At 42.6% G+C, this 13,237-nt stretch overlaps 1 protein-coding gene across 4 annotated transcripts in view; it reads left to right on the top strand.

The window, feature by feature from the left end:
• The window catches only part of LOC121854813 (neural-cadherin-like), a 60,102-nt gene that overhangs the window by 22,009 nt on the left and 24,856 nt on the right, over positions 1-13,237 (top strand). For all 4 annotated transcript variants that reach the window (XM_042349613.1, XM_042349612.1, XM_042349610.1 and 1 more), the window contains exon 2: positions 12,717-12,860. In XM_042349613.1, coding sequence (XP_042205547.1) covers positions 12,717-12,860 — 144 coding nt within the window. The remainder of the gene's footprint in view (positions 1-12,716; positions 12,861-13,237) is intronic.

Genomic DNA, 13,237 nt, shown 5'->3' with positions numbered 1-13,237 from the left:
GTTATTGGCGCTACACAGTATATGGAGAGGGTGTTAATGGCGCTACACAGTATATGGAGAGGGTGTTAATGGCGCTACACAGTATATGGAGAGGGTGTTATTGGCGCTACACAGTATATTGGAGAGGTGACGATGAAAACAGTGTGGTGCTGTGTACAGTGACTTGAGCCAAGCCTTCGTCAAGAGTCTCTAACGAAAGACGGAGGTGGAGACGTTATCCCTTCCTCCTCTCTTTCCTCCCCTCTCCCCCTCCCCTCCCCTCTCCTCTTGTCTCCCTATTCCCTTTCTCTCCCCTCTCCCCCACAATGGAGATGTTAGAGCACGTATCTGACTGGGTCGGTTGCTACGAGCAAAATTTTACCAAAATGGTGTCAGTAGATTTTTCACTGAAATTCCGATGTAACTAAGTGATGTCTTTTGTACCCAGTTAAAGGGAAATCACCGCAGTAATCTTGTGATGTGGTGGTGAGTCTGGACCCCGGACCCTGGCTCACGGGGGAGAGATAAAGCTGCCCACTCATTTGTGGTCGCTGGTTTCGTTCCTGTTTTATCACGGGACAAATTTTACCATTTCTAGCTTCCTTGTTAGCACTCGGCCAGTTTTATACAGCAACTTTAGACCTTTTATCACATTATAGTCGCGGGGTGTGGAGTGTGGGCCCGGTGGGCGGATGGGTGGGTGTGGGTGGATAACTCGCCAGATTCAGTGACGATCATAAACATGAGGCTGGAATTTATTCATTTTTCCACTTCATTATTTTGCTTCGTTGCTTATTAAAGACAAAGTTATCGTCGCCTTTATTATCATGACACAAATAACAATACTGACACTGTCGGAACAAAACAATTTATAATATTTTAAACCTTGTGTCGGTACAGAGCCACACAGAACATCGCAAAGTATGAGTTTAGTAAGAGTTGTGTTAGGGTGCCAGTGTTATGATGACGTCATTGAAGTTACTGACACGTCAAAGTGTGTGTTGTGATCTTGTCTCTCAATCAACTGTGTGACGCTGAATTATTGACGTGTTTGGATGAGGATGGCTGGGCCTAACCTCCCCCTCACACACCCCTCCCCACCCACACCCGTTCCCTCCCCACACCGCCACCGTCCACCCCACACACCGCCACCGTCCCTCCACACACCTCCCCATTACCCTCCCCTCACCCCTCACACCCCCGTACTCTCCCCCACAACCCCGCTGTCCACCCACACTGACTCTGCCATAAATTAAGCCAGACTTGCCACCAACACTCATGCAATTAATAAACTTTTGTGTGGTGCCTCAAGCTCCCTACTGCCATTATGGATGTCTTCTAAGGAAAGGTGTCTTACCTGTGACAATATTCTTAATTAATACAACACCTTGGTAGTGGAGAATGACGTGTGTGTGTGTGTGTGTGTGTGTGTGTGTGTGTGTTCAAGGAGGGAAGTAGTAGTTAATTAAAGGATCGGGAGAGGATAGAACACTAGGCTAGGGATGGTGCGGAAGGTCGACCCCAGCTGAACCGACTGAAGATAAGAGAGAAACACGGAAGTAACTTACATGGTAGAAGTTCCTGTGTGTGTGTGTGTGTGTGTGTGTGTGTGTGTGTGTGTGTGTGTGTGTGTGTGTGTCATCATCATCATCATCGCTCAGCTCAGCACACTACAGCCGGGACACCAAACATTAATATTGTCTCTTCCCACTAATTAACACAACCACTAGGGCGTGACCAACTCTGTGTGTGTGGGGGACAGCATTTAATGATTACTAACAACGAAACAATAATATGTGAATAATTGCTAAATTTAACCCATCCTGACCTGACCACTATATATTATGTACAGTAGTCGTAGGCAGTAGTAAGTCTGGTTATAATGACCCTTTGTTAACACGCTCGACCTACTGCCTCTCTCTCTCTCTCTCTCTCTCTCTCTCTCTCTCTCTCTCTCTCTCAGGGAAGGAAATAGTTGTCCTCGCATCACTTTAATTCACCTCCGTATGTCTGTCTGTCTGTCTGTCCTTGTTTCTTGACAACTGTGTCCTTGTAAAACTAAGTAAAACACTCCCGAGAAGTTAGACGTTTTACGGTAGCTGTTCCCGAGCTGTGAGAAGGAACCAGTGAGTGTGTGTGAGAGGGAACCAGTGAGTGTGTGTGAGAGGGAACCAGTGAGTGTGTGTGAGAGGGAACCAGTGAGTGTGTGTGAGAGGGAACCAGTGAGTGTGTGTGAGAGGAACCAGTGAGTGAGAGGAACCAGTGAGTGTGTGTGAGAGGGAACCAGTGAGTGTGTGTGAGGGAACCAGTGAGTGTGTGAGAGGGAACCAGTGAGTGTGTGTGAGAGGGAACCAGTGAGTGTGTGTGAGAGAGGGAACCAGTGAGTGTGTGTGAGAGGGAACCAAACTGGCAGCTCCGATGTGGCTAACTGGCGCCACGATGAGAGAACTGAAATAGGTTCAGTGCTGTGTCGTTTGAGAGAGAGAGAGAGAGAGAGAGCGAGCGCACCACCCTCGCACACCCTCACTCGTCTCCTCCCTCACGATGCAGTAGTCGCCCTCACAACAAATGGAGCCTTTCATTACACTGTGTACTTTTGTGTTGTGTGAGGATGGTGGAGGTGTGTTACAACAGTCGTAGGTGATACCGGTAACCAGCATTCACAGGTCACCAACCCCCTGTACTGGACGCTTGACGCCCCATAAACCACCACAGTCACCAGTACTTCAACCAGACAATGGTACTGTTCTTTTACCCTCGTACCCCTCAAGCTCTTATCTAAATTTACCCGATTTATTTTGACCCTGTGTGTGTGAGCGCGCGCCATGTACAGTGTTATGGTTTATGTCTGATATGATGAGTGTGTGGCGATATATTTCACCTTGCTGGGACATGTTTAGAACTACGCCAGACGAATGTTCCCCCGCCTTCTGCTGCCTGTAGTGGCGGTAGGAGGGTGAAAGACTCATGGTCGTGGCAATGGGTGTTCACGCACGATTGCCTGCTGAACGACCCTCCTCTACTACCTGACCTCCATGCCACACTAAGAGGTCACACCACCACCTGACCCCCCAAGCCACACTCAGGTCACCGCACCGCCACCACCACAACGACACCTGCTGATAACTGTTGACTTCTGGTGACTTAGATCTGTCTGTCTGTTCGTTTGTGCAAGTAACTAGTCCCTAACTAGTCGACCAGTCTAAACCAAACCAAAATTCTCTACCTATGACTCCAGCTGCTGCTCCTGTTCTATCAGCTTATCTTCTTAAGGCCAATGATATATTATGTTTTATATAAGTAATAGAATAATGGTTTATGATGACAACCAAACAAACCAACGTCTGTCCACCCAAAATTATTAATAAGTTTAACCAAAATATTATTACATTCTAACCATTTTTTTTTACGTTCATACAGATTATTATTACGGCCAGCCAAATTATCATTACGTGCTGACCTCTCCCCCAAAAAATATATATACCATTCAAAAAAGCAATTGCGTATCAGATGGTGTGTATTACATATGGGGAAAAATAGGCTACATGGATTCAGTAAAAAAATATTGTATGGCCAATTTTACGTTTCGCTGTGTGAGTTTTTCAATTGACTGTTGCCTTTGTTGTTGTTTGCTTTAGATCTAAGTAATTGAGAACATGTGCGTGTGTTATTTTATTTTTTTATAATATCGTGGTTCTTTTGTTTATTTATTATGGATTGCTTGAGTATGGAGGACTCTCTCTCTCTCTCTCTCTCTCTCATATATATATATATATATATATATATATATATATATATATATATATATATATATATATATATATATATATATATATATATATATATATATTGAAAGATAACTACTAGGTTAATGGATACTGTAAGTTCAGCTGTTAAACCCCATCAACACACACACACACACACACACACACACAGGCAGTGAGGTATCAGGGCTCGGTCTCCACATTCCAACACCTTACTTGTGGTGTTCCCCAGGGGACCAAGATGGGACCACTGTGCTTCCTCATCCTGATCAACGACGCTCTATAGGACACTCCTCACAGGTGGAAGTACGTGGATGACTGCACTGTAGGGGTTTTAGTAGACAACACCGCACCAGACTACTCATCGCTACAAGGCACCCTGGACAGGCTACAGGCATGGACTACGGAGAACAAGGTCACCATCAACCACACCAAAACCGTAGTCATGCACATCAATACCGCCACCACTCCAGTGCAAGCCCCAGCAGTCACAGTGGGTGCCCATCCTCTCCAGTTGGTGCAGTCTGCCAAACTCCTGGGTGTAACTATAGACAACAAACTTGACTGGAAGGCCCATGTAAATAACACAGTCAAGGCAGCCTCGTACCGTCTCTACATGCTACGACGACTTAGGTCACTTGGGACACCCACGCCAGAGCTGAGGACCATCTACAACGCCTTTATTCTCCCCAAACTAACGTATGCGTCACCAGCCTGGTCGTCTTCTCTCAACTCCACCCAACAACGTCAGCTAGAGAAGGTACAGAAAAGGGCCTGCAGAATCATGCTCGGCGCAGAATACTCCGGCTACACCAACGCTCTCTCCACCCTGGAAATGCCATCCCTCAGTGACCTCCACCACCAAGCACTGGAAAGGTTTGGCAGTGGACTACTGCACCACCCTCGTCATCGCCACCTCCTGCCACCTGCAGCCCCCACCCAACTCGCGCAGTCCGCCACTATAACAAAATTCAGCCCATAAGAGCCTGCACCGATAGATATAAGAACAGCACCATCCCATCTATTGTTAAAATAATAAACAACTCCTGATTTATGTACTGTACAGCCCTGTAAATGTATTCAATGCATATTATATCATTATGTCTAAATCAAATGTAAGTCTGTATATTTTCAGCCACCGGCTGCAACTCTATTAATAAACCGTTTATTATTATTATTATTATTATTATTATTATTATTATTATTATTTTTATTATTACATACATACATACATACATACATACATACATACATACATACATACATACATACATACATACATACATACCAAAAAACTGCAGTGTGTAAATATTCAACACTGACAAACAAACGGCATTTATGAGTGAGTAGAATTTATACACGGGTGACTGAACATTAAAAGTGAATAATGGTTGTGTGTAGCAAGAAAAATATTTTCCCGCTTCGCTGTTGTGTATGTGAGAGCGTGAATGGTGTTTGTTGCATAGGAAGATAGTGAGGCTTTTCAGATACGTGTGGAGTTTGTGCTGTTAAGTAACAATGTATTTTAATATTTATTGAAGTTCTTTGAAGGTTAATTATTCGTGTTAGTTTTTTATTAACTCATTGGGGGTGATGTGAGCTTCTTGAGTATGGTGCGTTATCCCCTTGAGTACAGTGACTTAATCTGTTGAGTATAACAATGCCTAAACACTAAAATTCGTTGAGTAGTTTCGTTGAGTACCTTGACAATGTACTCAGCGAAGTATAATAAAGAAAGAAATCTTTAAAAAGTGAAGGTATTGTTAAAAGTAATATAACTGAGAATAATGTTGTCATTGTGGAATTATAAGGAGCAGTTAGCAGCCTTGTGTGGTGGGAACGGCTCTCCACCTATTAATTATATGTGGAGGGATGACACGGGTCGCTCTCCACCACATAATCCCTGGCATAATTACCTTAATTACCTGATCATTATACAGGTGAGATCAACCGAAACTAATTAGATCGAAGTGCCATTATCAAGACCTCCAATAACTAGATTGTGTGGTCTTATGGTGTGAGGGAGAAGTGCGTTTGTTGATCTATTTGTACACACACACACACACACACACACACACACACACACACACACTTTGAGAGAGTTGATAACATGAAAGATTGTTGTTTGTGCCTCTGACATACACACATCAGTGAACAGAACACTGGCTGCTCGTGAAATACTGTGAGAGTTAATCCGGGTAATATATTAACACAGTCGAGATTAACACTTTGATGATATTAAAAAAATCTCGTGGGAGAGTTTGGCCATTGAAAAGGGTACATGAACAACCCACAACCCGTCCCCCACAACCCGTCCCCCACAACCCGTCCCCCACAGCCCGTCCCCCACAGCCCGTCCCCCACAACCCTTACCCCCACAGCCCGTCGCTCAGTGCTAAATACTGTGGCCACCTACCACGGGCTGTTCTTCATGCGCCCGTCGTCCTAGAATAAAAAAGGTTTCCAAATAAATACATAAATGAGTGTGGTGGGGAAAAAAATTCGTGATCAGATTTCATTGTTGTAAATTGAGGTGGACTTGTGATTACTGATAAAATTGACGTTTGGGGCAGTTTATTCTTACTGTGTGTGTGTGTGTGTGTGTGTGTGTGTGTGTGTGTGTGTGTAAAAAGTGCTTCCTTATCCTCACCCCTCTCAGTCCCACCTTCCTTATCCTCACCCCCTTTTCATCCTTCGTTCACCCTCATTTTTCACCACCTCTCCATTATCACCCCCCCTCCCCTTCCACTCTCTCCCTTTCCTTAACGTACATTTGTCATCATCATCATCTTTTTTTTATCTCCCCGTCATCCCTGCTTTACCCTCCTGTCCCCCTCTCACCCCCTTATCCTCCTCTTCCCCTTCTCACCCCTTATCCTCCTTTCCACCTTTCACCTCCTTATCCTCCTCTCCCCTTTCACCCCTTATCCTCCCCTCTCCCTCCCACCCCTTATCCTCCTCTCCTCCTCCCACCCCTTATCCTCCCTCTCCTCCTCCCACCCCTCCTCCTCTCCCTCCTCCCACCCCCTTATCCTCCTCCCCCTCCTCTCACCCCCTTATCCTCCTCGCCAATCATTCCGGGTGTCCCAGAGGAGCAGCCGTAAGCTCTACATGGGTGTTTGGGTAAGTTATAATGGCATAAGTTGCGTGAGGGAGGCGAGGGGCGAGCATCACTTGGCCACAGGGAGCAGTAGTACCGGTATGGGGTGGGGGGGGGGAGGGTTAAGGGCCAGATGTAGCACCCTGGACGAATTTGTAATATCCAAGATGGCTGCCCTTCTGTTTACTTTACCGATACATTTTGTGTACATTAGTTACGTTATTTTTTGTGTGTTTATAAGGAAGTTTTTATTTTCCTTGAGTTAGATAATTTATATTTTTTTTAGAAAGTGAGACAGAGAGATATTAGTGGTTTGAGTGCCGTGTTTATGATTCCAATATGGTCCTCAATATGACTGGTGGGGATATATTTTGCCATATTCTTGTCTCTTACTGAACTGCTTGTACAGTACTAAGAAGGTTATTATGTGTCATCATTATTAGCCTTTGTTATCATTGTTCAACTTTAATAAAATATATATTTGTGTTGTTTAGGTTTTTTTAGTGTACAGTACATTGTAAATTATCCTTCACTTGTATCACTGAATCAAAGAAAAATATTAATTGAAGCCAACGAGTTTTATGGTGAAGAAAGTTGTTATATATATTACTACTACCATTATCACCACCATCATTATTATTATCACCAAAACCCACCGCTGTCACCATTCATTCCTACGACCCCTTATCACCACCACCATCACGACCATAACCCCTCCTTACAATCCCTCACCATCAACCGGTGACCGGATAAAACCCCAACGGACAAAACCCCAGTCTCATATATAAAATATAACACTTTTAAGCTTAGGTTAGGTTAGGTTAGGTTAGTGTTGACAAATGACAACCCCGTTGGGGCTTTGTCATGGAACCCCATCAACCACCATCACCACTCCTACGACCCACCACCACCAGCGGGGGCGGGCGGCAGTGGTTGGCTCAAGTAACAATGGATGTAAGGAACCAGAAAGAGAGAGAGAGTACAGTATAGGACGTTGGAGCGTGTCTTTAAGATGTTGTAGGAGTGAGTGAAGGATATGTAGGACACCAGACATTACCTGTAGGATACGTGGCAGGGTGTAGAGAAACTGAGGGAGGGATAAATAATAAAAAGTTCAGAGGGGATGTTGGTGTGTAGTGTGCGTGGTGTTGTGTTGTGTGAGTATGTGCACATTTTGTGTTTGGGTGCATGAGTGTTTTGGTGTGTTGTGTTTTGGTGTATGTGTGTTAGAGTCCGTGACACACTCACACACACACACACACACTTCTTTCATTACTCGTGGGTGTAAATTGTGTTGGCCGCCTCATGCCTTGCTAGGATTAAGGCCTTTCAATAGATTCATTGTACCTTCTCTGGTGACTGTTATTGGGGGCGCCTGTGGCAGTTCAGCTGACGTAGATAAGGAATAGACTCTATCCCATGTATAGGCTGTAGCAGTGCCGGATTTAGACCTGTGGAGGCCCATGGGCAGCCTCTTTTGTGGAGGCCCCCCTCATTATAACTACCCAAGAGGGTGGGGTGGCGAGTAAAGCGAGCCTAAATATCTGGGAGTTCCGGGGGGGCTTACAGCGCCCCCCGGATAAATTTTGAAATTTGAACACTTCTTTGGAGAATTTTGAAGCCATATGCAGTTATATTGAGGAAATTAGAACATTGAGATTTTTTTTAATTGACTGTACTGTATATTTATTGATAGTGTACAAATTCCCAACACACACACACAAAAGTGAGACATGACTGGAGTCATTCATGTGGTTTCAAGTCGACCAGCCCTGATATAAATACTACCGCACATGTCAAAAATTTTCAAGAGACCACAGAAAATAATATAGGGTATTATTAGTTATTACAGAGATGATTCTTTGCATTATTAATGAGATAAACCTCTACTCAAATAATGGTTCTGTCCAAGAATGCATGTATAGGCTTCTTTAAGTACAAGGTCAGATGTAATATGTGGAGGCCTCCAGATTGTGGAGGCCCCTGGGCAGCTGCCCACTTTGCCCACTCCTGAATCCGGCCCTGGGCTGTAGTGAATACCCTCTACCCCATGTATAGGCTGGTGTAGTCCTTCTCTTTTCTTTACATCTAAAGCTGTTATAGTAACTCATCTGAGGATTTCTTCAGATGCTATGTGTCCTCGGCATCTGTCTGTCTGTTTCTTGATTGAAGTAGCTCCAAGTTTTAGCTCGTCTTAAAAGCTTCCATTTTATTTTAAAGTCTTTTCGGGTCTTGTCTTCTTGGCTGTTGTTCACAGTTTATTTATCTTTTCTTACTCATAGTTCTGTAATTGTGTTAGTACTGATGACTGCTGGGAGATGTGCTGGTAGTAATGGTTGGTGGTACTGTAGTAGTAATAGTGGTGGTAGTAGTGGTGTTAATGTTGATGGGAAGGAGGTAGTGTTGATGGTAGTAGTAGTAGTGATAGAAGTACTGTAGTAGTAACAGTGTTATAGTAAAGGTGGTGGTGACAAGCTGGGATTGGTAGAGATTGGTATGTAATCCCTTCCCCCAATCCCCTTCCCTCACCCAGATTGGTGGATGGAAGAGGACGAGACTGTCCTCCTCACCTCACCTACGACACACACACACACACACACACACACACACACACACACACACACACACACACATATTGACTGACTTAAGCTACGACACAAACTGGATTACGTGAAGATTAGGCACCCCAGTTTAATTCACCAGTTGATTAAAAACCTTATTGTTAACTTAACCTAACCTCACTTCCCCCACAGTAGCATTAGGGTGTTCAATCATCTGGTGAAATAATCTGGAGTGCCCAATCTTCACGTGGTCTTAGAAACAACGACAGACATACATTGGACTACCTTAACTAGACAGGTTCACTAGACATACTCGACAATTCAGGTTAAGAATGTTAGCCAAAAAAATCCACCACCTTGGTTTTGTGCCAAAAATGATGCTGAGTGAACGTATCTAGTTAAGTCACTTGTGTAATTGAGGCAGTATTTTTGGCTGTTATTTTTGTGCTTTAGGTTTAGTTGACAAGTTAGGTGTAGACTTTAAGGATTCACTTGGTAGGAATATTCATCCTATGAACCTTGGTGAATCCAGACCCCATGGTTGTCATGTTCAAGGTTGGACTAATGACGCCATCACGTTTAATTCCCACCATTTCTTACATTTCAATGAAAGTCACAGATAACGAACGAAAGTGACGTGTTTAACAATGTAACATTTCCTCTTTTATGTAGAATGAAATTGTGCTCTTAAACAACGCGGAGAACACTGCATTAAGTTTTTTTTAACTGGTCTAAGAGAAAAGACAGAATTTTAGGATTTTAGTGGAGTTGGTGTGTTGGCTCTTGTGAATGGGGGAGAGAGGTGAGGTAAGCGATAAGTTCTCACGGACGATATACTGTGACCACATTTATCGTGAAGCCACACCCTCCTTTCCTCCGGTCCTCCATCGCTGCCAACCACTTTGAAATACTTAATTCTTTTAAATGTAGAGGATTTCAGAGTCTAACTAAAATATCTTACTCTTGGCGTGTGTGATACAAAATGTCATAATTGCTCTCATATCTGGCTGTAATAAAGTTTTTTTCTGTTTAAACAATTTCATTTAGGTAATAAAACGAGTTTAGTAGCCGGAATTTATTATTATTTGCTTCAATGCAATCTCATGGCCTCTGTAACCTTTAGTCAAACAACTGAGGTACTGGAACATACTGAGGTGGGGAGAGTGAGTGTACAAACAGCTGGCAACAAGATATGGTTGAGTGTTAGCAGGACACTAAGTGTGAAGGAAAAAGAGACAAGTTTGTGCCTTTAACTTAACTGCTGTTTTGGATCATGGACATCAGATGCACTGAGGCTCTGATAATGCAAGATATTAGAGTCTGGGTAATGCTAATTGACCTGTGCCGGCACTTGGAAATCGATGTAAGAAGTGTTAAGTTTTACGGCCAACTTCAGCTACTTAGTTATGTAACAGTTGGTCGTCACCAAACTCTTGTGAATTTTATCACCTCGTCAAACCCTGCAGTCACCTCTCATAACACTGGGTCATGTGAACCTACTTTATGGGAGATGTGGCTCACAATAATTGTTATGTTCACTTTGAGTTTTACACTATTAGACAGTGTTAAGTTCATTGTCAGGATGCCTCGGTAATTCCATTATGTTCCATGTGGCTAACTTTCTGTGCTCTCACGGTGTCCCTCGTAATCACGACCTCTTGTTTCTCTGTCTACATCTTATCGATCACTCCAGTGTAGATCTTGTTTGATGGCGAGAAAATGTGTGTATGAAAGAGATAGAGAGAGATCATCCGTCCGCGTCTTTATTTTCACCCACCCGCCTTTCTTCCTCGCATATTGTACGTATAGACCTTGTGAAGGAATAGGTGAGGAAAGAATCGACATTAATGTGAGAGAATGTTGGCGGGAGATGTGAATATGCCATCAAGGGAAGGTGTTGAGAGAGGTGGGAGGCAGTAGAGGGTGAAGAAGAATACTAATTGTTTACTCTTAACACTTTCAGTATGAGGATTTAAACCCCTGTGTATGATAGCTTAAGCCATTAATACAATGACTTAACCCCCTGAGTCAATGAATTAACCCCTGAATACTGTACAATGACCTAACCCCTGAGTATTGTACAATGACAATTCCCTGAGTCAATGAATTAACCCCTGAGTGCTATACAATAAATTACCCCCCTGAGTACAGTGAATTAACCCTCTACCATCACTTCCATGTGGTGGTAGAATTAATGTCTAAGGTTTCATAAAAAAAATATAATGCTGTGCCTATTTACAATGCAGTACATTATGTAAATTATTAGTCGGATTTATTTCAGCATTTGTAAATTTGTTTTGAGTAATGATAGTCTTCAGTAGTTGACATTATGCCTGATGGGATAAAGAGTAATGTAGTGGACAGTGTTTGAGATGATTGGGTAAAAAGTGTGAATACAGTACAGAGTATTTAGATTATTTTTAAATCGAGTGTCATAAGTGAATTTGTGTGTGTGAGTGCGTGTTAGTAGGAAGAGTGATAAAGTGTTTTTGGGTGATACTGGATGAACAAAATATTTTCCTTGGCAAGGTATAGGGAAGGTTGTGTTTCAGAGAATCATATGCAAATAGGGAAACATGTGAGGGAAATTACACTACAGTATTGTATATACTGTAGAGATGCTGAAACAATGCTGCTGATGATTTGAACTTAGAAGTATGGCAAACACTGGTGATGGTACTGTACAGTAGTGTGGAGCTCATGTTCTGTGTGCAAGGTTCAGGTGTTCACTCAGAAAACTACTTGATATATCATTATACAGTATTACTGTATATTATATTTGACATGAAAGGAATTTTGCCAGTACAGTACAGTACAGTACAGTACACTAACACAGGAGTAATAATTAAGTGTAAATATGACTAATAAAAGTTATAATTACAATACTGTACTGCATTATGAATAAATGAAAAAGTACAGTACGTACTGTATAAGCAGAAGAATTCTGTAGTTTATGGACCTCAAGTGTGATGGTGTATATACGGCTGTAATGACCCATGCTGTCGATGGCCAGCAAATTAAAGCAAGCAGCAGTGATGGTATCCATTTTTCTAAGATAAATTTGGTCTTGGGTCTGTACCTTTTCTTTACTCAATGGATTGATTACAAATGACATTGTACCTTATTGTGACAGGTTCTCACTTGATGTTGTTTGGTTACTGTCAGACCTTAGTAATTTTAGAATTGTGACTGTTATCAGTCAGTGGGGGTTTTTGCCACTTTCAGTTGTTATTGTATCGTTGTCATGTATGGTACTTTTTCATTTAAGTATGTAACTATACATACAGTACTGACTCCTTTCCTTCTTTACAGTGACAAAGTTCATCCGTATTGGTATTGCTGACAAGAATGACAACCCACCCTTCTTTGACAAGACGTTGTATGAAGCCGAGGTGGATGAAAATGAAGACATCCAACACACCGTTCTTACTGTCACCGCCAAGGATCTTGATGAGTGTAAGTACTGTACTGTATATGTGTGTGTCTTGGGACAGGGTAGACACATATAAAGCAACATATGCAAGAAAATATACTGTGTGGGAAATGCTTTGAAGTGTTATTTACATACATACCCTCCACCTCCCCAAACATCACTTGGTCAATTAGGATGTTTAGTCCCCTTTTTAAACCTGGTAGACTAATAACTGAGGCAGGTGCAGGTATTGCATGTACTAGTTAGTTATTCATTAGTTTTGTCTGTAAACCAAGCAAAGAATAAGTGCTGGACCTGTTAATTCTGACTTGGTACTCTGTAATTCCAGGTACTAATATAATGGTAGTAGTGATTAGTGATGTTATTTATCTCTTCAGTGAAGTAATGAGAAGAGAATTAT

Source organism: Homarus americanus, unplaced genomic scaffold (genome assembly GCF_018991925.1).
Source record: "Homarus americanus isolate GMGI-L3 unplaced genomic scaffold, GMGI_Hamer_2.0 scaffold53233, whole genome shotgun sequence".
NCBI lineage: Eukaryota > Metazoa > Arthropoda > Malacostraca > Decapoda > Nephropidae > Homarus > Homarus americanus.
This window is presented reverse-complemented; position numbering and strand designations above follow the sequence as displayed.